At 49.5% G+C, this 25,256-nt stretch overlaps 1 protein-coding gene across 1 annotated transcript in view; it reads right to left on the bottom strand.

The window, feature by feature from the left end:
- LOC115477536 (lipoxygenase homology domain-containing protein 1-like) overlaps positions 1-25,256 on the bottom strand; it is a 428,353-nt gene that overhangs the window by 272,088 nt on the left and 131,009 nt on the right. Inside the window, exon 15 of the mRNA XM_030214471.1 lies at positions 832-913. Within this exon, the coding sequence (XP_030070331.1) occupies positions 832-913 (82 nt within the window). The remainder of the gene's footprint in view (positions 1-831; positions 914-25,256) is intronic.

The following is a 25,256-nucleotide window of genomic DNA, read 5'->3' as shown; positions in this document are numbered from 1 at the left end:
ATCACCACATCTTCGGTTTCAGTCCACCCTTACACTTTTCAAGACTGATATTAACACTAACTTATTTTTTATGTTTACCCCTAATTGACCGCCCACGTGGGGGTCCTGAATGCTATAATAACCTTATGTATTTCTCCCTTCCCTTCTTTCCTATTACTAACGTAGTTCTCCCCCTTCCCTCTTTTTATCTTGTCATTGTGGATCTGTCTTTCCTTTACTTTTAATTTTAGATTGTAAGCAACCCAGACATTTACTTTGATGGGCAGGATAGTAAGTTTCAGAATAAACTTGAAAACAAATGGCTAGAGATGTAAAGAATGGTAACAATACTTTTTTCAGGTATATTAGTGAATAGAAGAGGGCTAGAAATGGAATTGTAAGATTAAAAGATGCTGAAAAACGCTATCAGCGGCATAATCAAAAGAGAAGGACGCCCATCTTCTGACACAAATCGGGAGATGGGCGTCCTTCTCTCAGGGTTGTCCAAATCGGCATAATCGAAAGCTGATTTTGGGCGTCCTCAACTGCTTTCCGTCATGGGGACGACCAAAGTTCACGGGGGCGTGTCGGCAGTGTACCGAAGGCGGGACAGGGGCGTGGTTAAGAGATGGGCATCCTCGGACGATAATGGAAAAAATAAGGGGAAATGTAACATTTATCATGCCCTAATCATTAACGCGTGCTAAAAATGCCAATGAGCTGCTCAGTAAACAGGGCTTTTATTGACTTTCTTTTCAGGGATTCAGTGTCTAGAAATTTAACATCATTTTACACAGCTTGAATTATATCAACAAACTGGTTTGTTCAGCAATTTTTCTAATAACTACATACTTGTTACATTGAAAGATAATTTCGTTATCTTCATCACCCTCTGTATATATTACAATGACTTTGTCCAAGAACCATCCATTACCTGAAAAAAAATAGAATATAACACATAAATACCAAGGGTAATCGCATAAAAATATTTTAGAGTACAAGATGAAGTTAGAACAAAAATAGTATAATAAATAAGGAAAGAATATTGCATGATTAAGCAGGAGTAGAGAAATAGAAGAGTTGAAACTTAATTAGAGAACAGGGGAGTTTTAATGGGGAGTTCATAGATTTGATATACCACCTTTCTGTAGTAGAACAACAATAGTTTACATTTATTATATGCAGGTACTTTCTCTGTCCCTAGTGGGCTCACAATCTGTTTTTATTTTGGAGATTATTTTACAAGTGAAATGAGTATGCAGAGCAGAACTGTACATGCTCAAACAGGTGCTAATAAAATTGTTCTGGGATAGAGACAGGGAAATACAGGTGCTCAGAAAATATAGAGCCTATTTTTATGTGATATACAAGGGAAGGCAAAAAAAAGTAACCCCCTACATTTTTTGGCTATTTTCTCAGCAACCGCTTTGAATTTCAACAAGAAATTTTATGTTCTTATTTAGCCATCATACTTACGTATTTCTATGAAACAACATTTAATTATCTTAAGCAATGTTGATATTACTGACATTTTAACATTACCGCCTAGCAATTTTTGGAAGTTAAAAATGTTTGAGCTATAACTCAGTAAAATAACGTCATTCAAATCATACAATTAACAATGTGTCAGAAATTTGCGCTCACTGTGGGCCTGATTTTCGAAAGAGATCGCCGGCCATCTTCCTTAGGGTACCCAGTTGGTGTCCTGGCATGTCAGGGGAACCAGTGAACTACAAATACTGGCTCCTCCCACGACCAAATGGCTTGCATTTGGTCGTTTTTGAGATGGACATCCTTGGTTTTGATTATCGACGAAAATCAGAAAAGACCAAGTCTAGGGACGACCATCTCTAAGGACAACCAAATTTCAGGATTTGGGCGTCCCTGACTGTATTATTGAAATGAAAGATGGGCGTCCATCTTGTTTCAAAAATACGGGTTTCCCTGCCACTGGATGGGGACGTTTTGCGAGGACGTCCTGATCAAAACTTGGATGTCCCTTTCGAAAATGCCCCTCAATGTCATCTACAGTAAGGATTGGAGGACCCATCTTAACTAAGTAGAAACAGTACAGGATAGTCTATGTACTGCTGGGCTAACTGCAAATGATAAAAAGTGCTTCTTGGGAGGACAAGAAGTCCAGTAACTGGGGTACTCAACCAAATGAGTCCCCAGATCTGGAAGGTAGAGACAATCACCCAGGTGCCAGTACCCCAGATGAACAAACAGTTATGATCATTCCTTGGGCTTGTTCATTATTACTACTGGTTTATCTAGGGGTTTGCTGGAAAACCAGAACCACTAACCCACTTCCTGAAGAAGAAGACTCCAGAAAAGATATAATGGACTGAAGAGTTGGATACTGCCTTCCAGACCCTGAAGAGGGACATTTGGTCAGAGCTGGTGCTAGTCAGCCTGGACTGCAACCAGCTCTTTATCATGCAGACCAATGGACTCAGGGCTGTTCTGTCCCAGGAAGTTGACGGAGAAGACCACCCACTGGCCTATATTAGCTGAAAGCTATTCCTGAGAGAGAAGAAGTCCTAGCTGTTAAATGGGCAGTGAAATGTTCAATATTATTTATTGTGGTGAAAATTCCTACTGGTCATCGACCATCAAACCCGTCAGTGGATGTTTCACCATAAAGACTCAAACACATGCATTATGCGCTGGTTCCTCCAACTCTAGCCCTTTAGCTTTCAGGTGAGACATCAAGCAAGCCGAGAGCCTGTTACTGCTGTACCGGTAACTCTGGAGAGCCAGCCCAGAGCCAAGAGGGTATTGCCTTCCCCAGGGCCGCCGAGAGACTGGGCCAGGCCCGGGGCAAGGCCGCCCCTGGGGTCCCACCCCTGCTGCCCTTGCCGCCCCCCCCCCCAGGGTCGCCGCCGCCACCCCCCCCCAAGGTCGCCACCGCTCCCCCCCCCGAGATCTCCACTGCCATTGCTCCCCCCTCCACCACCCCGAGGTCACTGCCACCGCCGCTCCCCCCTCCACCCCCCACTGAGGTCGCTGCCCCCCCTCCGTCCGCCCCCAGGTCGAGCCCCCTGCATTGAGATCGCAGTCTCACCTCTGTGAAAGCAGCGCTGCAGGCAGAAGAACGCCTCCCTTCGGCCCTTCTTCCCTCCTTGTGTCCCACCCTTGTGGAAGTTACGTCAGATGAGGGTGGGACACAGGGAGGGAAGGAGGGCCAAAGGGAGGCATTCTGCTGCCTGCAGCACTGCTTTCATGGAGGTGAGACTGCGATTTCAATGCAGGGGCAGACGGTCGACGATGGAGGGCGGGTGGGACTGCGGCACCGGGCCCCCCTTGGAGGCCCGGGCCTGGGGAATTTTGTCCCCCCTGCCCCCCTCTCTTGGTGGCTATGGCCTTCCCAAGAGACTGTACTGCATGCAGTGGTCCTACAGGGGCAGGCCACAGAGGACATTCTTCTGTTCAAAGACTAGTTTTGCATTGGATTTCTCCTTCCCTATGAACTGAACAGGGCCCTTTAATAAATAATAATTTCCCTCACTCTGCTGAGTGGTACACTTTATCCGGGCTCCTATGTCCACACATCACCTAAGTGCTATCTGCAAATTCCTTCTTACCTTACACATCACATATTTGCAAGGGGGTGTACACAAGGTGGGACACAAACGGGGCTCCCACTTAAAAAGGTAAGTTATAGAATACTGTAAATTACTCAGGTAGCTGCCACATTTAGATGCTCACATTGACACCAGCACTTGCATACCCCTATCGGAGCACAGCTGGTAGGATACTATTCCATAAAGAAATATATATATATATATATATATATATATATATATATATATATATATATATATATATATGGAGCTAATGTAAATGCTCACACCTAAATGCCAAAGATACATGCGTAAATTATAGTATTCTAAGTTACACATATAAGTGTGAGCCTCACCCATGCTGCACCCTGACTTCAACTCTGGGTATGCCCCCTTACAATTACACACTAACCAAGATGTGCATGTATTTACAATATAGTGCTTAGATGAAATAATCACATATATGAACGTGTGTGTGTATGCTTGTGTTCTAAATATTTATGGGCACATATATGCATATATGCCAATATTTTAAACATATATGCATGTAATGCATGTCATGTTGTAGTTAAGGATACAGCAATAGATCTCCATCATTATAACATTCTCAAACAACTTCTATGGATAACCATGGTCCATTAATTTTTGTTTATGATTGGATTTTATGTACGTTAACCAATGCAATAAAATCTTAAAATTCTGATTCTGTGCTAGTCCATTGTGATAATGTGGGCAAGGGTGGGCTGTGGAACCAGGTAAGACAAGCCACACACACTCAGCCATAGGAGCCAACTTTTCAAAATGATTGGGGGTGCTGAATTTTTTTTTTTACAGGTGATGCATTCCTCCCTCCCTCCTCCCTCCCTCTCTTCATGTTCCAGGCCCCCTCTCTCCCTTTGAGTTCCAGTCCCCTCCCTACCTCCCTCCCTTCGAGTTCCAGGCCTCCCTCTCTCCCTCCCTCCCCTCCCTCCCTTCGAGTTCCAGGGCACCTCCCTCCCTCCAGGTTCCAGGGTCCCTCCCTCCGAGTTCCAGGGTCCCCCCTCTTTTTGACTTCCAGGGTCCCCTCTCCCTCCGACTTCCAGGGTCCCTCCCCCCTCTCCCTCCAACTTCTAGGGTCCTCCTCTCCCTCCGACTTCCAGGGTCCTCCTCCCCCCTCCCTCCAACTTCCAGGGTCCCTCCTCCCCTCCCTCTGACTTCCAGGGTCCCTCCCCCCTCTGACTTCCAGGGTCCTCCTCCCCCCTCCCTCCAACTTCCAGGGTCCTCCTCTCCCTCTCCCTCCGAGTTCCAGGGTCCTCCCCCCACCCTCCCTCTGAGTGCCAGGGTCCTCCCCCCACCCTCCCTCCAAGTTCCAGGGTCCTCCCCCCCTCCCTCCGAATTTTAAAAGTCATCTTATCTTGTCGGGGTTACGCCGGCAGCAGCAGTGAAAGGCGTGCAGGCTCGGTGCTTCAGCCCTTCCCCTCTCTCAGCTCTGGTCCCGCCCTCATTTCCTGTCTCCACGAGGGCGGGACCAGAGCTGAGAGAGGGGAAGGGCTGAAGTGCCAAGCCTGCACGCCTTTCAGTGCTGCTGCCGGTGTAACCCCGAAAAGGTAAGATGACCTTTAAAATTCGGAGTGAGGGGGGGGGACCCTGGAACTTGGAGGGAGGGCACGGGGAAGCCCCTGGAACTCGGAGGGAGGGAGGGACTTTTAAAATTCTGGGCTGGTGAAGGGAACTTCTGGTGGGTGAAATATTGGGGTGCTCGAGCACCCACACCACCCACGGAGTCGGCGCCTATGCACTCAGCAAATTAAGGTGAAAGCATATAATTAAAGGTGTCTGGTAAGGGCTCCTGTTCACTTCACAGGAAGGGAAGAACTAATACTCAAGGCTAGTTTTGTAAACATAACAGCATCCTCGAGTGGCCTGCTCCTGCAGGGCCACAGCATAACAAGTCTCTCAGCTCAGCAGCAACTATTACTGATCTTTGGACTGGTCCCAGGATTTAGAATTATTAGCACAGTCTCTAGCAAGTACATGAGGCTGGCCTGCAGCCAAATAGGTCAAAACACAAACTCTTCAAGGTTTCCTGCACATAGAGATTACAGTTTCTCAGCTTTAGGGTGGAGGCATCTGTGGTGGGCAGTGGTGTACCTAGTTTCCTTGCCACTTTGGGTGGGTTGCCGCTGCACCCACCCACACATCACCCCCCCCCAAGGCGCTTCACCCCCACCCCCCAAAGCGCATCACCCTCACCACCACCCTTCCTCCTAGCAAGGGAGTGCACAGAGCAGTTGTGTGGCTGTCAGCTCTACCGATCCCCTGCCCTGAAACAAGACGTAATGTCAGAGGGGGGCAGAGGACTGGCGGACCCCCACTGCTCCGCCTCTGGTATGTAACTGGAGGTAAGCATTGCTGCTTCCCTCTGGGCCTCCTTAACTTAGCTCTGGACCATGCCCTCCTGGCTCCGCTCCTCCAGTGTCAGTTCCCCCTTGAGTGGGACTAGGGTTTTAAGGTGACCCTGACACTGTGAGGGAGTATTCTTAAGTGAAAATGGCAGCATCCTATAGACTCCCTCACACACATAATGTAAAAACATCACAAAATCACAAACTCGGGTATACATATAAATTATCACATACCATGTAAAATGAGTTTATCTTGTTGGGCAGACTGGATGGACCGTTCAGGTCTTTATCTGCCGTCATTTACTATCTTACTATAAATTTTAATGGGCTTCGAAGTTAGCTTCAAAACCTTTAGTACAGGACCAGTGCTGGGCAGACTTTTACGGTCTGTGCCCTGAGAAAGGCAGGGACAAATCAAACTCGGGTATACATATAAAGTATCAAAAATAAATCTTCGCCCCATTTTTATCAATAACATATATGGGTATCACATAGACATCTCAACTCAAAAGCTGCAATATAAAGATTCACCACATCAAATTAGTTCAGTTTAAAAAAATATTGGCCACTTGTGTCAGCACATTCATGTTTTTCAGGGAACCCTCTATTAATTGCTTACAGCAGAGAAAGAAATTCAGCTCTCCAACAGTTTATGTCCACAGCTGTTAAAGGTCATTTCAGTTGTGATGACTGCACATATTGTCAGCTTATGTTGTAGGGTGATGAGCTAATTAACTCTTATAATAATATGATATTTAAACTAAAATATTGGACCACATATACTTCCAGTTATTTATATCAATCTTTGTTCTTGTCCTAAAGTGTATATTAGGCAAATCATTAGACAACAGAAGATTCAGCTCACTTAACAGAAATCCAGCCTGAATAGGTGCAAATTTGAAGGTTCTATGGAGGGGCATAATCGAACGGCGCCGGCCAAATGGATGGCTGGCCATCTATTTGGCCAGCGCCGCAAAGAGCAGTCCCGAACTGTATTATCGAAAAAGATGGCCGGCCATATTTCATTTCAATAATACGGTTGGGGCCGGCAAAATGTCAGAGATGGCCGGGTTTGAGATGGCCGGCATCAGTTTTCGGCGATAATGGAAACTAATGCCGGTGATCTCAAACCCGGCCAAATCGAAGGCATTTTGTCATGGGAGGAGCCAGCGTTTGTAGTGTGCTGGTCCCCCTGACATGCCAGGACTACTACTACTATTTAGCATTTCTATAGCGCTACAAGGCATACGCAGCGCTGCACAAACATAGAAGAAAGACAGTCCCTGCTCAAAGAGCTTACAATCTAGTAGACAAAAAATAAAGTAAGCAAATCAAATCAATTAATGTGTACAGGAAGGAGGAGAGGAGGGTAGGTGGAGGCGAGTGGTTACAAGTGGTTACGAGTCAAAAGCAATGTTAAAGAGATGGCCTAGTGGTTAGTGCAGTGGACTTTGATCCTGGGGAACTGGGTTCAATTCCCACTGCAGCTCCTTGTGACTGTGGGCAAGTCACTTAACCCTCCGTTGCCCCTGGTACAAAATAAGTACCTGAATATATGTAAACTGCTTTGAATGCAGTTGCAAAAACCTCAGAAAGGCGGTATATCAAGTCCCATTTCCCCTTTCCCCTTTCAGTCAAGATTTAAAGGTGGCCAAGGATGGGGCAAGACGTAGGGGCTCAGGAAGTTTATTCTAGGCGTAGGGTGCAGCGAGACAGAAGGCGCGAAGTCTGGAGTTGGCAGTAGTGGAGAAGGGAACAGATAAGAAGGATGTATCCATGGAGCGGAGTGCATGGGAAGGGGTATAGGGAAGGACGAGTGTGGAGAGATACTGGGGAGCAGCAGAGTGAGTACATTTATAGGTTAGTAGAAGAAGTTTGAACAGGATGCGAAAAAGAATATGGAGCTAGTGAAGCGACTTGAGGAGAGGGGTAGTATGAGGGCACTACAGTGGACTTCAAAAATAGCTCCCAGGTGCATAACTTCCTTATCTTGGGTGCTGAGCCCCCCAAATCCCCCCAAAACCCAATCCCCACAACTATACACCACTACCATAGCCCTTCCAGGATGAAGGGGTGCACCTACATGTGGGTACAGTGGGTTTTGGGGGGTTTTGGAGGGCTTAACATTTACCACCACACTTGTAACAGGTAAGGGGGGTGGGCCTGGGTCCACCTGCCTGAAGTGCACTGCACCCACTAAATACTGCTTCAGGGACCTGCATACTGCTGTCAGGGAGCTGAGTATGACATTTCAGGCTGGCATAGAGGCTTGCAAAAAAATATATATTTTTTGGGGGGGGGTGGGAGGGGGTTGGTGACCACTGGGGGAGAGTAAGAGGTAATCCCCGATTCCCTCCGGTGGTCATTTGGTCAGTTGGGGCACCTTTTTAAAGCTTGGTCCTGAAAAAAAAGGGACCAAGTGAAGCCAGCGAAATGCTCGTCAGGGCCGGCTTTCCTTTATCGGGTGAAGTCGGCCATCTCGTGAGCACGCCCCCGTCCCGTCCCTGTCCCGCCTTTGCTACCCTACCGACACGCCCCCTTGAAGTTTGGCTGGCTCTGCAATGGAAAGCAGTTTGCGCCTGCCAAAATTGGCTTTTGATTATACCAATTTGGCCGGGTTCAGGAGATCGCCGGCCATCTCCCGATTTGTGTCAGAAGATGGCTGGTGATCTCCTTCGAAAATAAGCTGGATAGTCTCCCATAGCTTATTACATCATCATTGAAGTGTAGTGTTGTAGATCATGTTCTGGTTACCTCAAATGGAAGGGACAGGGAGCAGATTCTTTTAAGATCAGAACAAAAATGGATTTTTACTTTCAATTTGACTGCACTTGTTAGGCTTAATGTTGTTGTAAATTGGAAGGTATTTTTTTGAAGGTGCAATAACCCTGAGTCCCATGCTCCTCTAGTTCGCCACCCCCACCCCCAGTCTGTTACACACCACTCCCAGCCATGTAGTTCTCCACCAGCTCAGATCAAGGCCGCAAAGTGATGCAATCTGTGTTTTCCTCTTTTATTCCAGTCAACCAGTATTCCAGCAAACAACAATAAATCCACAGTTCCAACAAACAGGATTCAATATTCAGAGTCTTTGAACTTTGCACTTCCCCCTCCCCCCTCCCCCAAGGGAACTTCCAAACAAGCATTTCCCAGCAGTCTGCCCCTGTTACCAGGGGTGTGCTGGTAAATTTTTAACAACAGGCTCTTTCTCTGGACGTAGTCAGCTCTGCAGTTGGAAGGGCTAGGGGTGGCCGGGGTGGGGGGAGCAACACTTGCCTCTCACTTGCCTCTCTCTCCTCCCTCCCTTCGTGCCGGCACGCTAGGCATACCTTTGCTGGCAGCCAATAAATGGACTGCCACTACTCCCAACGTCTTGCTCTGAGCAGCATGCTGAAACTTCTCACACATGCTGGAGAAGTGCCAGCCTGCTGCTCAGAGCTGGAAACAAGGAGAGGGGAGCAGTAGCAGTTTATTTACTGGGCTGGCAGGGCTCAGCATCCCCACCAGCAAAGTAAAAGAGAATTCAGCAGGGGGCCCAAGCCCACATTTTGGGAGCCAGTTGTTAAAGTAGCCATGGAGGGCCCTACTTTAACAACCGGCTCCCAAAATTCTTAAAAACTTAACAACCGGCTCTTGCGAGCCTGTGAGAGCCTGCTCCAGCACACCACTGCCTGTTACTATTGAGGGACTGGCAGCTCACCTCCCGCATCACAGCTCTGGTTTCTCTGTGGCCTCCCACACCTGTGTTTTCAGTTCCTTACATTGTCTATCAGCAAGTTTCCCATCTCATTGTATCTCCTTCTTCCCCTGTAGAGCTAGAGAGGCCTGCCTCCAAGTAATCCATAACCTCAGTGTTTGAGACAGGGGCGTAGCCAGACACCCAATTTTGGGTGGGCCTGGGCTCAAGATAGGTGGGCAGAAGAACTGTGCTTTGTCCCACAAGTGATTTGGTCTCTCCCTCTCTCGCCTGCATGCCATAGAGAGGGGCATAATCGAACAGAAACGCCTATCTCCATGGGCGTTTATCTCCGAGAACGGGTCCGTGAAGGGGCGGACCCAAGCGTATTTTCGAAAAAATTAGACGTCCATGTTTTATTCGCCAAGTTGTGAGCTGGGCGTTTTTGCTTTTCAGCGATAATGGACAATGAAATCGCCCAGCTCAAAAACGAATAAATCCAAGGCATTTGTTCATGGGAGGGGCCAGGATTCGTAGTGCACTGGTCCCCCTAACATGCCAGGACACCAACCAGGCACCCTAGGGGGCACTTTTACAAAAACAGAACAAAAGGTAAAAGAGCTCCCAGGTGCATAGCACCCTTCCCTTTTGTGTTGAGCCCCCCAAATCCCCCTCAAAACCCACTGCCCACAAGTCTACATCATTACTATAGCCCTAAGGGGTGAAGAGGGGCACCTACATGTGGGTACAGTGGGTTTGGGGGGGTTGGACGACTAAGCATTAAGCAGCACAATTGTAACAGGTAGGGGGGGATGGGCCTGGGTCCACCTGCCTGAAGTCCACTGCACCCCCTAACAACTGCTCCAGGGACCTGCATACTGCTGCCAGGGAGGTGGGTATGACATTTGAGGGTCAAAATAAAAAGTTGTGAAACATCATTTTTTGTGGTGGGAGGGGGTTTATGACCACTGGGGGAGTCAGGGGAGGTCATCCCCGATTCCCTCCAGTGGTCATCTGGTCATTTAGGGCACTTTTTGGGGCCTTATTCGTGAAAAAACAGGGTCCAGGAAAAGTGCCCTAAATTCTAGCTAAAAACGCATACTTTTGTCCCATTATCTGTGAAATGCGCCCATCTCTGTTCAGCAGATAACCACGCCCCAGTTCCGCCTTCGCCACACCTCTGACATGCCCCCATCAACTTTGTCCGCATCCGCGACGGAGTGCAGTTGAAAACGTCCAAAAATCGGCTTTCGATTATACCGCTTTATTCGGTTTTGTGAGATAAACGCCCATCTCCCGATTTAGGTCGGAACTTGGGCGTTTTTCTCGTTCGATTATAAGCAGGAGAGTCTCTCAAACATCCCCCTCCCCCGCATACCTTTTAAATAGCAGATTTTCACCGGCAGCAAGCAGCAACTAATACATACTGCTCATGTTGGCCCCACAGCCTTCCCTCTGATGCAACTTCCTGTTTCCACCAAGGCAGGAATACATCAGAGGGAAGGCTGTGGGGCTGGTGCGAGCAGTATGTATCAATCGCTGCTCACTGCAGACAAAAATCTGCTATTTACAAGGTATGCAAGAGGGACGGTTGTAGGGAGTATTCAGCTGGCGGGGCTTGGCCCTGCCAGCCACATCATAGGTATGCTGCTACTGGGTGGGTCTGTGCCTAAAGTGGGTGGCCCTGTGCCCACCCAGGCCCACCCTTGGCTATGCCACTGGTTTGAGAGAGAATCTATTGCTTCTTTCTGGGCTCTCTGCCCCTCTTGCTCAAACCCATCCTTGAGAGGAGGCATCGCGTGCTGTTTTTTTTACCCAAGGGAACTGGGCTTCATACCCGGGCCTCCTCCTGGTGGCCAAACAGGGTAACAGGCTCTAACCTTGAAGGAATAACCCTATTCCTTTCTCCCTGAGGGTGTCCTGGATTTCCTTCCCTTCCTTAGACCTAAGACCTGGGGGCTTCATTCTGGGGGGGGGGGGGGGTTGTTTTATCATGAACTTGCCTCAATAAGCCTGCCTCATCACCAAGTGCCCTCTGCCATGGCGGTTATCTTTTTTCACATACTTCTCGCCCTGCTGATCGCGGGGGCGGTGTTGGACTACTTCTCTCTCCCTCCTCCATATTTCAACCCCTTCTTCCACCTCAATCTCACTGTTTTTCCTCCTTTGAAGTCCACTCTATCCGCCTTTTCTCTCCTCTGCCTCTTCGAATAGCGGTCATTTATCGTCCCCCTGATAAGTCCCTTTCATCCTTTCTCAGTGACTTTGATGCCTGGCTTGCCTTCTTCCATGATCCTTCCTCCCCCTCTCTCATCCTTGGTGACTTTAATATTCCTGCTAATGATCCTTCCAACTCTTATATTTCCAAGTTACTCGCTTTAACATCCTCCTTTAATCTCCAACTATGCTCCACCTCCCCCACTCATCAAAATGGTCACTGTCTTGATCTCATCTTCTCTTCCAACTGTTCACCCTCTAGTTTCCTTGCCTCTGATATTCCCCTCTCTGATCACCATCTTATAACTTTCACACTTAAATCACCTCCCTCCCAGTCCTGTCCTATCTTATCTAATTTATCTAGGAATCTTCACGATATTGACCCTTCATCTCTATCCTCCCATGTTTCAAACCTCCTCTCTACTGTGGCACCATCCACGTCTGTCAACGAGGCTGTTTCTTCTTACAACAATACTCTATCCTCTGCCTTAGACACTCTTGCACCTTTGATGACCTGCCCTATAAGGCGTACAAAACCCCAACCTTGGCTGACTTCTAATATCCGCTACCTATGTTCCTGTACCCGCTCCGCCGAACGCCTCTGTGGAAATCTCGGGCCCTTGCTGATTTCTTACACTTTAAGATCATGCTGACCTCCTTCCAATCTGCTCTTTTACGCGCCAAACAGGATTATTATATCCAACTGACCAACTCTCTTGGCTCTAACCCTCGACTTCTTTTCACCACATTGAACTCTCTCCTCAAGGTGCCCCCTCCCCCCTTCATTATCTCCTCAGATCCTTGGTGAATTCTTTCACGACAAGGTTCAAAAGATAAACCTTGCATTCTCTACCTCGCCACCTCTCCCTCCACTAGTCCGTTCCCCTCTCTCTCCTCCTCCTCATTCCCTTTCCTCCTTTCCTGAAGTTACTATTGAGGAAACTACACTTCTCCTTTCTTCCTCAAAATGTACCACCTGTTCCTCTGATCCCATTCCCACCCACCTTCTTAATGTCATCTCTCCTGCTCTTATTCCTTTTATATGTCACATTCTCAACCTCTCACTTTCTACTGCAACTGCCCCTGCTGCCTTTAAACATGCTGTGGTCACACCTCTCCTTAAGAAGCCTTCACTCGACCCTACTTGTCCCTCTAATTACCGACCCATCTCCCTCCTTCCCTTTCTCTCCAAATTACTTGAGTGTGCTGTTCACCGCCGCTGCCTTCATTTTCTGTCCTCACATGCTATTCTTGACCCACTACAATCTGGTTTTCGCCCTCTCCACTCAACCGAAACTGCGCTTACTAAAGTCTCCAATGACCTATTACTGGCTAAATCCAGAGGTCTCTATTCCATCTTCATTCTTCTTGATCTTTCCGCTACTTTTGACACTGTCGATCACAGCATACTCCTCGATACCCTGTCCTCACTTGGATTCCAGGGCTCTGCCCTTTCCTGGTTCTCTTCCTACCTCTCCCTCCGCACCTTCAGTGTTCACTCTGGTGGATCCTCTTCTACTTCTATCCCTCTGCCTGTCGGCGTACCTCAGGGTTCTGTTCTTGGTCTCCTCCTCTTTTCTATCTAAACTTCTTCCCTTGGTTCATTAATCTCATCCCATGGCTTTTCCTACCATCTCTTTGCTGATGACTCCCAAATCTGCCTTTCTACCCCTGATATCTCACCTTGCATCCAAACCAAAGTTTCAGCGTGCTTGTCTGACATTGCTGTCTGGATGTCTCAACGCCACCTGAAATTAAACATAACCAAAACCAAGCTTCTCATTTTTCCCCCCAAACCCACCTCCCCACTCCCCCCATTTTCTATTTCTGTTGATGGCTCTCTCATTCTCCCTGTCTCCTCAGCTCGAAACCTTGGGGTCATCTTTGACTCTTCTCTCTCCTTCTCTGCTCATATCCAGCAGATCGCCAAGACCTGTCGTTTCTTTCTTTACAACATCCGTAAAATCCGCCCCTTTCTTTCCAAGCACTCTACCAAAACCCTCATCCACACCCTTGTCACCTCTCGTTTAGACTACTGCAATCTGCTTCTTGCTGGCCTCCCACTTAGTCACCTCTCCTCTCTCCAATCGGTTCAAAACTCTGCTGCCCGTCTCGTCTTCCGCCAGGGTCGCTTTACTCATACTACCCCTCTCCTCAAGTCGCTTCACTGGCTCCCTATCCGATTTCGTATCCTGTTCAAACTTCTTCTACTAACCTATAAATGTACTCACTCTGCTGCTCCCCAGTATCTCTTCACACTCGTCCTTCCCTACACCCCTTCCCGTGCACTCCGCTCCATGGATAAATCCTTCTTATCTGTTCCCTTCTCCACTACTGCCAACTCCAGACTTCGCGCCTTCTGTCTCGCTGCACCCTATGCCTGGAATAAACTTCCTGAGCCCCTACGTCTTGCCCCATCCTTGGCCACCTTTAAATCTAGACTGAAAGCCCACCTCTTTAACATTGCTTTTGACTCGTAATCACTTGTAACCACTCGCCTCCACCTACCCTCCTCTCCTCCTTCCTGTACACATTAATTGATTTGATTTGCTTACTTTATTTTTTGTCTATTAGATTGTAAGCTCTTTGAGCAGGGACTGTCTTTCTTCTATGTTTGTGCAGCGCTGTGTACGCCTTGTAGCGCTATAGAAATGCTAAATAGTAGTAGTAGTAGTGATATTATCTGAGTTTTCTGATTCTAGATATGTATTTTTCCTTCATAGTTTTTTAGGCTGACATCAATAGATCACTGAAGAGTGATACTGGAAATGCTAGCCAGAAGTGAAATATGGCAACCAATGCTGGTCATTGAAAGTTTACCCTTGATGCAGTTATAGGGAAATGGGATCCCACTGGGTGAAAAGATAAGTGCTGGACTAAGATAAAATTTTACTAAGTATTACAGCATTAACATATACATATTCAATCATTTTGGATCAATGATTGAATAAAACAGCTTAAAAGACTGTTAGATCTGACCTCTTCTGAGATCCTTTCGGCTCATTAAAACAGTCTTTACTGAATGGTTTTTGTGACTATTTTCAAATTATTTGAAGAGCAGATTGCATAGCCACTTGGGGTTCTTTGGATTATGCCTTCTGAAGTATACATATTTATATCTTTATGTCTGTCCCCATATGCTTTATGGCAAATACCACTGACCATTTCAGTAGTCTCCTTCTGGACATATTTTCATTAACTATTGAGGTGTCATGAAAGCCATCTGCTGATAACTGGCTCTGGGTTGTGATTTACATGAAGAGTAAAAGTTTGCATTAATAAAGATTATGGCCAGTGGTGTGCTGGAGCCAGCTTGCACCGGCTCGCAAGAGCCGGTTGTTAATTTTTTAAAGATCTTGTGAGCCGGTTGTTCAGCACGGCAAGCCGGCTCCGGTAAACGAGGTAAGCATGGCAGGAGGGCGCCACAAGCCATGCTTACCCCGTTTACCTCACCTCCCACCACTGCCCTCGTTTGCCTGCGCCACCCAGTGATTGTCCTCTCTCCCCTGATTACCTCCGTCGAAGTAGCCACGACATTGAAAGCCCTGCCCGTCTCTAGCCTTCCTTTCGTGAGTTTGTTCCCTCAGAGTTCTGCCTTCTGATGTCATTTCCTCTTTCCACGAGGGTGGGACTCTGAGGGAACGAACTAAAAGGGAAGGCTAGAGATGGGCAGGGCTTTCAATAATGTGGCCGCATCGATGGAGGTAATCAGGGGAGAGAGGAGAATCACTGGGCATAGGTGGCTTGAGAGGGGGCAGGGGAGAGAAGAGAATCGCTGGGTATGGATGGCTGGGGGGGGGCAGGGGAGAGAAGAGAATCACTGGGTATGGATGGCTGGAGTGGGGGCAGGGGAAAGAAGAGAATCGCTGGGTATGGATGGATAGAGTGGGGGCAGGGGAAAGAAGAGAATCACTGGGTATGGATGGATAGAGGGTGGCAGGGGAGAGAGAAGAGAATTGCTGGGTATGGATGGATAGAGGGGGCAGGGGAGAGAAGAGAATCGCTAGGTATGGATGGATAGAAGGGGCAGGGGAGAGAAGAGAATCGCTGGGTATGGATGGAGGGAGGCAGGGGAGAGGATAGTTGCTGGATATGGATGGAAGGAAGGGGGCAGGGGAGAGCAGAGTTGCTGGACATGGGTGGATGGAGGGGGGCAGGGGAGAGGAGAGTTGCTGGACATGGGTGGATGGAGGGGAGGGCAGGGGAGAGGAGGGTTGCAGGACATGGATGGAGGAGAGGGAATGGAGAGAGAAGAAATGCTGGACATGGATAGAGGGGAGGGAAGAGTGAGGAAGGAGATGAGATGAGGGAAACGGAAGAGAGGAGAAAAACTGCACATAGATGAAGAAAATAGGCAGAAGCTGGATCCACTGGACAGTCAAGTCTGCGGAGAACCCAGCTTTTATTTATGGATGTAGGGCAAGAAATGAAGAAGAAAGGTGGAAAGTAAAGAAATAAATGGAAAGGAAGCCCTGGAAATGGAGTTAAGAGGACAGATAGCAGCAGAATTGGATAGTGAGCCAGCATGATCAGAAAAACAAAAATCATTTTATTTTCATTATAGTGTTTGGAATATGTCCACTTTGAGAATCAGGTGCTCAACATTAAAAGTTTATATGTATTTACTTATTTATGGCATTTTATCCCACATTAAACATGAATTAGATTGGAACCTGGGATCATTTAATTTTTTTTCCTGGAATAATGCATTGCTCCCACCCCTCCCCCCCCGGCTCTCTCCCTGGCTATAGCCAGCTCTGCAATTTGGGGGGGGGGGGGGGGGGCGCAGAGGTGGACAAGGGGCACAGAGGTGGACCGGGGAGAGAGCCTGTTAAACATTTACCAGCACACCACTGATTATGGCCCTTATTTTAGAAGCTCTGTTCATGTTCATGTTTTGGATGTCTGAAAACCAGCAGTTAGACATCCATATTGGATACTGTTGGAGCAGCTTGTGGATTTTGTAACAATGCAGCAAGGGTAGAACCAGTGGTGTGCTGGAGCCGGCTCGCACTGGCTCGCAAGAGCCGGTTGTTAAATTTTTAAAGCTCTTGTGAGCCAGTTGTTGTGGCAGGCGAGCCGGCTCCCAGGGGCAGTGCAACCCGGCAGTCAATGAGGTAAGCATGGCAGGAGGGCGGCACAAGCCATGCTTACCTCACCTGCTGCCGCTCTGGGGGGGGGTTTAAATCGTTGATTTTACCTCTGTCGCTGCAGCCGCAGTGAAAGCCCGTCTCTAGCCTTCCCTTCATTCCCGTCAATGTCCCGCCTTCTTCTGATGTCATTTCCTCTTTCTGCAAGGGCGGGACATTGACAGGAAATGAAGGGAAGGGTAGAGACAGTATTTCACTGCGCCGGCTGCTGCGACGGAGGCATGGGAGCGAAGAGAATTGCTGGGTGGGTATGGATGGCTGGAGAGGGGGCAGGAGAGCAAAGGGAATTGCTGGGTGGGTATGGATGGCTCAAAGTGGGGCAGGGGAGCGAAGGGAATTGCTGGGTGGGTATGGATGGCTGGAGGGGGGCAGGGGAGCGGAGAGAATCGTTGGGTGGGTATGGATGGCTGGAGGGAGGGCAGGAGAGCGAGGAGAATTGTTGGGTTGGTATGGATGGCTGGAGGGGGGCAGGGGAGAGGAGAGAATCGCTGGGTGGGTATGGGTGGCTGGAGGGAGGGCAGGAGAGCGAGGAGAATTGTTGGGTTGGTATGGATGGCTGGAGGGGGGCAGGGGAGACGAGAGTTGCTGGACATGGGTGGAGGAGAGGGAAGGGAGAGAGAAGAAATGCTGTACATGGATGGAGGGCAGGGAAGAGTGAGGAAGGAGATGAGATGAGGGTAAAGGAAGAGAGGAGAAAAACTGCACATGGATGAAGAAAATAGGCAGAAGCTGGATCCACTGGACAGTCAAGTCTGCGGAGGACCAGAAATGAAGAAGAAAGGAGGAAAGGAAAGAAATAAATGGAAAGGAAGCCCTGAAAACGGAGTTAAGAGGACAGATAGCAGCAGAATCGGATACTGGGCCAACATGATCAGAAAGGTAAAATTATGTATAATCATACCTGATAATTTTCTTTCCATTAATCATAGCTGATCAATCCATAGACTGGTGGGTTGTGTCCATCTACCAGCAGGTGGAGATAGAGAGCAAACTTTTGCCTCCCTATATGTGGTCATGTGCTGCCGGAAACTCCTCAGTATGTCGATATCAAAGCTCCATCCGCAGGACTCAGCACTTAGAGAATTACACCCACGAAGGGACACTCTGCCCAGCTCACCACCGCCGAAACGGGGGAGGGGAATTAACCCAGCTCATCCCCACACAAGTGGGGGAGGGGAATCCGTCCAGCTCATCCCCGCGGAGCGGGGGAGGGACACCACACCCGCCGATGCGGGGGGATCTGGCTTATCCTGCAACCGCAACCGCGGGAGGAGCTGACTGACCCTAACACCGCCGAAGCGGGAGGGGTACAAAGCTGCCCTACAGCCGCACGAAGCGGGAGGGAGTGCCGGCAGAATTTAAATCTCAATCCAGCCCCGTAAAACGGAGGGGAGAGGAATGCAGCAGCTCACTGTAACACAAACTCGTCTCAACTCTTGAAGAATCCAAGTGAAAGAAGAACTTGAACACGAAGTCCTCCTGAAGTAACTGAAGGCTAAACTTGAACCTAAAATTCAACCAGAATATAAACAGTACAGATATCTGGGAGGGGCTATGGATTGATCAGCTATGATTAATGGAAAGAAAATTATCAGGTATGATTATACATAATTTTACCTTCCATATCATCAAGCTGATCAATCCATAGACTGGTGGGATGTACCGAAGCAGTACTCACCCAGGGCGGGACATAGAAATCCCTGACCTCAACACTGAAGCTCCAAACCGGGCCTCCGCCCGTGCAGCCACAGTCAAACGGTAATGCTTGGAGAATGTATGAGCCGAAGCCCAAGTTGCCGCCTTGCATATCTCTTCCAAGGAGACGGATCCGGCCTCTGCCATCGAGGCCGCCTGAGCTCTCGTGGAGTGAGCCTTCAGCTGGATAGGCGGCACCTTCCCCGCGGCCACATAAGCCGCTGCAATGGCTTCCTTGACCCATCTTGCCACTGTAGGCTTAGCAGCCTGCAGACCCTTACGAGGACCTGCAAACAGGACAAACAGATGATCCGATTTCCGGAAATCATTGGTCACTTCCAAGTATCTGATGATGACTCGTCTCACATCCAGATATTTAAGAGCGGAGTACTCCTCTGGGTAGTCCTCCCTACGAAAGGAAGGGAGACAGAGCTGCTGATTCACATGGAAGCGAGAAACAATCTTGGGCAGGAAGGAAGGCACTGTGCGAATAGTCATTCCTGCCTCAGTGAACTGCAGAAAAGGCTCTCGACATGAGAGCGCCTGGAGCTCGGAAACTCTTCTGGCTGAAGTGATAGCCACCAAAAAGACTGCTTTCAACGTCAGGTCTTTCAGAGATGCCCTCGACAAGGGTTCAAAAGGCGGCTTCTGCAATGCTCTTAGCACCAGGTTGAGATTCCACGCAGGCACCACTGAGTGCAGAGGAGGGCGCAGGTGATTAACTCCCTTGAGAAAGCGCACCACATCTGGCTGCGAAGCCAGGGAAGCACCCTTCAGGCGGCCCCTGAAGCAAGCCAGAGCCGCTACCTGGACTTTAAGGGAACTGAGCGACAGGCCTTTCTCCAGACCTTTTTGCAGGAACGCCAACACTGAAGAAATTGGAGCAGTGAAGGGAGAAAGTGAGCCTGCTTCACACCATGCTGCAAAGATACGCCAAACCCTGGCATAAGCAGTAGAAGTAGAGCGCTTCCTCGCTCTCAGCATAGTGGCGATGACCTTGTCTGAAAAGCCCTTCTTCCTCAGACGCTGCCGCTCAATAGCCAGGCCGTAAGACCAAAGGGAGAGGGATCCTCCATCACCACGGGACCCTGATGTAACAGGCCCTGCTCCACTGACAGCTGCAGAGGATCGTCGACTGAGAGCCTGATCAAGTCCGCATACCAGGGACGTCTGGGCCAATCCGGACCCACCAGGATTACCCTGCCGGGATGCTTTGCCACCCGGTCTAGCACCCTGCCCAACATTGGCCAGGGCGGGAACACATAGAGGAGCTCTTGTGTCGGCCACTGTTGGAGAAGAGCATCTACTCCCAGGGATCGAGGGTCCCGTCCTCTGCTGAAAAAGCGCGGCACTTGGCAATTGGCCGATGACGCCATCAGATCTAGGCTCGGCTGGCCCCAGCGCTTCGTGATGTCCAAGAACGCCTGAGCAGATAGTTGCCACTCTCCGGGCTCCAAGGTATGGCGACTGAGAAAATCCGCCTTGACATTCATGACTCCGGCAATGTGGGCCGCTGAAAGCTGCTCCAGGTTCGCTTCCGCCCACTGGCAAAGACTCATAGCCTCCTTGGCTAGAGGGGCGCTCTTGGTACCTCCCTGGCGGTTGACATAGGCCACAGCCGTGGCATTGTCCGACAGGACCCGTACAGGCTTCAACACCAGTACCGGGATGAACTCCAAAAGCGCCAACCGAATGGCTCTGAGTTCCAGGAGGTTGATAGACCACTTTGCCTCTGCAGGAGACCAAAGCCCCTGCGCTGTCCTTCCCAAGCAGTGGGCTCCCCAGCCCGACAACGAGGCGTCCGTCGTGACGACAATCCACTCTGGGGTCACCAGAGGCATTCCCGCAGACAACTTGTCTGTCTGCATCCACCAGCTCAGCGCCTTGCGCACTGCTGGGTCCAAGGGAAGGCGCACAGCATAATTCTCCGACATCGGAGTCCAGCGCCGCAGCAAAGAGTGTTGAAGTGGTCTCATATGAGCCCTGGCCCAGGGCACTACTTCCATCGTGGCCGTCATAGAGCCCAACAGCTGCACATAGTCCCAAGCCCGAAGAGGAGAGGCTACTAGGAACTGGTCCACCTGAGCCTGAAGTTTGACAATCCGATTGTCTGGCAGGAACACTCTGCCCACTTGGGTGTCGAATCGAACTCCCAGGTACTCCAGGGACTGAGTCGGGCGCAGCTGGCTCTTCTCCCAGTTGATGATCCATCCCAGGGAGCTCAAAAGAGCAACTACCCGGTCCACAGCTTTGCCGCACTCTGCATAAGAGGGGGCTCGGATCAACCAGTCGTCCAGATAAGGATGGACTTGTACCCCTTCCTTTCGTAGGAAGGCCGCGATGACCACCATTACTTTGGAAAAGGTCCGCGGAGCAGTAGCCAACCCGAATGGGAGGGCTCTGAACTGGAAGTGTCGTCCCAGGACTGCAAAACGCAGAAAGCGTTGATGAGGAGGCCAGATGGGAATATGCAGGTACGCTTCCTTGATGTCCAAGGAGGCCAAGAACTCTCCTGCCTTCACTGCCGCTATAACAGAGCGGAGAGTCTCCATGCGAAAGTGCCGCACTTTCAAGGCCCGATTGACCCCTTTGAGGTCGAGGATAGGCCAGACAGAACCTCCTTTCTTTGGTACCACAAAGTAAATGGAGTAACGTCCCTTGCCAAGCTGACTTTCTGGCACCGGAACGACCGCGCCCAGGCGGATCAGATTGTCCAAGGTCTGCTGCACTGCCACAGCTTTGACCGGAGACTTGCAGGGAGAGAGTACGAACCCGTCTCTTAAGGGTCGGCAGAACTCTAGCTTGTAGCCGTCTCTGATGACTTCCAGCACCCACGCGTCTGAAGTTATTGTGGTCCACTCGCCCAGAAACGAGGACAGCCGTCCTCCAATCTGCACTGGGGCGTGGACCAAGGCCCCGTCATTGGGTACGAGACCCTGGGGGAGGACCGGAGGGAGCACCTCCGGGACGGCGGTCTCTGCGAAAGGAATACTGCTTGGGGGAGAAATTCCTCTTGAAGGAAGAGGGGGCAGAGGAACCCGACTTGCCCGGGCGGTACCGACAAGCTTCCTGCAACCGTCCTCTGGAGGTACCGGGACGAGTACTAGCCCGAGCCCTGACCTCTGGTAATTTCTTGCCCCTAGACATGCCGAGATCGGTCACGATTTTGTCCAGCTCGACCTCAAAGAGCAGCTTGCCTTTAAAAGGCAATCTAGCCAGGCGGGATTTAGAGGCGTGGTCAGCAGACCAATGTTTCAGCCAAAGCCACCGCCGCGCAGAGACTGTCTGAGCCATGCCTTTAGCTGAGGCTCTCACGACATTATACAGCAAGTCTGCCAAATAGGCTAAGCCCGATTCCAGGGCCGGCCAATCAGCCCTCAAGGAATGATCCGAGGGGGAAGCCCGCTGCACCATAGTCAGGCACGCCCTGGCCACATAGGAGCCGCAAACTGAGGCCTGCAAACTTAAAGCAGCTGCCTCAAAGGACGACCTTAAGGCCGCCTCCAATCTTCTGTCTTGGGCGTCCTTTAGGGCCGTGCCACCTTCCACCGGCAACGCCGTTTTCTTAGTCACCGCAGTGATTAAAGAATCCACGGTAGGCCACAGATAGGCCTCACGTTCACTCACAGCCAAAGGATAGAGGCGGGACATAGCCCTAGCCACTTTAAGGCTCGCTTCCGGGACATCCCATTGAGCCGAAATTAAGGTGTGCATGGCATCATGCACGTGGAAGGTTCTAGGCGGGCGCTTCGTCCCCAGCATAATGGCAGAGCCAACAGGGGCTGAGGGAGAGACGTCCTCCGGAGAGGAAATCTTCAAAGTGTCCATGGCCTGTAACAACAGGCTGGGCAAATCCTCTGGGCTAAAAAGCCGCGCTGCAGAGGGGTCATCCGCTCCATCCGAGCGGGGATCCGTCTCCTCCAAGGAATCCGCAAAGGACCGTTGGGAGACCTCAGACACGCTGCCCTCATCTACATCGGAGGAGACAAAGTCCTCCAAGGCCTGGAAATCAACCCGAGGGCGTTTACCTCTGGGAACCTCAACCTCTTTACCAGAAGAGGGAGCAGGGGCAGCGTTTTGCATGAGGAAAGCCTGATGCAGCAGCAAAACAAATTCGGGGGAGAAACCCCCCAGACTGTGCACTTCCGCAGCCTGGGCAACAGCCCTAGACGCACCCTCAACCGGCGCTCGCAAGAGCGGGGGAGAGACATGCTGCGCATCCAAAATGGCGTCCGGCGCGACACTCCGCGAAGGAGCCGCGCGGGAAGAACGGCGCTTAACTTTAGCCGCTTTTGTGCCGTCGCCCAAATTAAGGGCGTTCATGGCATTAATGTCTCCAACCTCAAGGGCGGCCCACGAAGAAGCCGTCCGAGCTGCGTGGCCGGCCAAGATGGCGGAGGCGAGGAGCGGGGTATGGGCGTTAATGGCGGGAAAAACCGCCACGCCGGAGGAAGGACCGGGACATTCATCGGTCACGAAACTGTCACCCAACAAGGGCGAATCAGGCTGTAAGACCCCCGCATCCCCTCTAGAAGCGCTCAAGCGATCCGGGGAGCGACCCTTTGCGCCCTCGCCCTCCGACGCCATATGCCACGAGGAGAAGAATCGGGGAACCCCCGGCCCGCTATAAAAAGGTAAAATTACCTGCTTGCCGCTCCGAGCTGTAACAAACTGGTGTCCCAGTGAGTAGCTGCAATGAACGTTTAAATAAACGTCGAAATAAACGCCTTTAAGGACGTTTAAATTTTTTTTTTTTTTTTTTTTACGGAGCCAGCGGGAGGGGGGGGAGAAAAGGAGGGACCTGGCACCACCAGGTTTGCACTTGCTCAAAAGAGCCCTCAACCCCAGGCCTCAACAAAACCTAAGGATTAGGCTTGGAGGCCTAGCCAGAGCTGCTGCTGTGTGTGACCACCACCTGCTGAGATAGAGAACATACAGGAGTTTCCGGCAGCACATGACCACATATAGGGAGGCAAAAGTTTGCTCTCTATCTCCACCTGCTGGTAGATGGACACAACCCACCAGTCTATGGATTGATCAGCTTGATGATATGGAAAACAAAGTTATCAGACAACAAAGGTAAAAAAAATCATTTTATTTTCATTATAGTGTTTGGAATATGTCCAATTTGAGAATCAGGTGCTCAACATTAAAAGTTTGTATTTATTTATTTATTTACTTATTTATGGCATTTTATCCCACATTAAACATTAGATTGGAACCTGGGATCATAAAATATTTTTTTTCCTGGAGTAATGCATTGCCCCCCCCCCCCCCCAGGCTCTCTCCCTAGCTATAGCCAGCTCTGCAATTTGGGGGGGGGGGGGGGCACAGAGGTGGACAGGGTGGGGGGGGGGCAGACATGGACCGGGAAGAGAGCCTGTTGTTAAACATTTACCAGCACACCATTGGGTAGAACCTCAATCAGGCCCTGATGCTCAAAGCTTACAGTGCTTGCAATATTTGATTTAGACTTCTCATAGCACTCTAGCGTTTAATGCACAAAGGGGTTCTGCATTGCTTTTACCATTCTTGGTAGCAACTACCGAGAATCCTATGCAAATGTATTACTGAGCTCATTAGTATTAAAATAAGCATTCCATGCAATGCACAGAAAGGAGCCCCTACCTTTAACGTTCACAATGTTCCAGCAGGTCTGGAGCTGTCATTGCATGAGGGCGATTTCTCAGTGGAGCAATTGCATGGATTTTTAATAGTATTTGTACGTGTGTGTTAAATGTGCCATATGCATGTATTGTATGTGTGTCCTGCATGTAACAACACTGCTACAGTCATGGAACCCTATGACGCAGTTGTCGCATTTTTTCCCTGAGCCTGCATATAACATCGACGCTTACCACAAAACTGTTCTACGCATGTGCTAGGCACTTTGCCTACCAATCTGCTTGCAGAATTTCTGCACATTTCATTTGCATCCAGTTTCCTTTGAGCATCGATCACTGTTTCAAAATCGGTAAGTTCAACTGCGGATATAGATGCACACGGTATTTAATGGCAACTATGTTGTGGAGATGCTCCATGTATTTACAATAGATAAGTTATGATGTGTTTTATAGTTTTACTAGTAAGAAAGGCCTGTTTCTCAATCAAATGAAGCAGGTGCTAGCAAGGGTTTTATCTATTTGTGTTTGTTTTGACCTGAACTGTTTTAATATATGTTTTTTTTGTATTGATAGTTTGTAAAAGTGCAACACAGTACAGTGAAACAGTGAATTTATTATAACAGTCATATTTGTGTTTTTTACATTTGGTGTTACTTTTTTTTCTCTGTCAGAATGACAGGGGGGGAGGTTTTAGATGTTGCATGAGTGTGTGTGTGTGTGAGTCAGTAATTGTGTGTGTGGGGGGGGTGAACTGTGTGTGTTGTGTGGCACAGAGAGATCGTGTGTGTGAGTCAGTAATTGTGTGTGTGGGGGGGGTGAACTGTGTGTGTTGTGTGGCACAGAGAGAGATTGTGTGTGTGTGTGTGTGGGGGGGGTGTGTGTGTGTGAGAGAGAGAGAGAGAGAGAGAGACAGGGGAAGTTGTCTGACAGGGTGTAACTTTTTTTTCTCTGTTAGAATGACAGAG

Source organism: Microcaecilia unicolor, chromosome 1, assembly GCF_901765095.1.
Source record: "Microcaecilia unicolor chromosome 1, aMicUni1.1, whole genome shotgun sequence".
Taxonomy (NCBI): Eukaryota; Metazoa; Chordata; class Amphibia; order Gymnophiona; family Siphonopidae; genus Microcaecilia; species Microcaecilia unicolor.
This window is presented reverse-complemented; position numbering and strand designations above follow the sequence as displayed.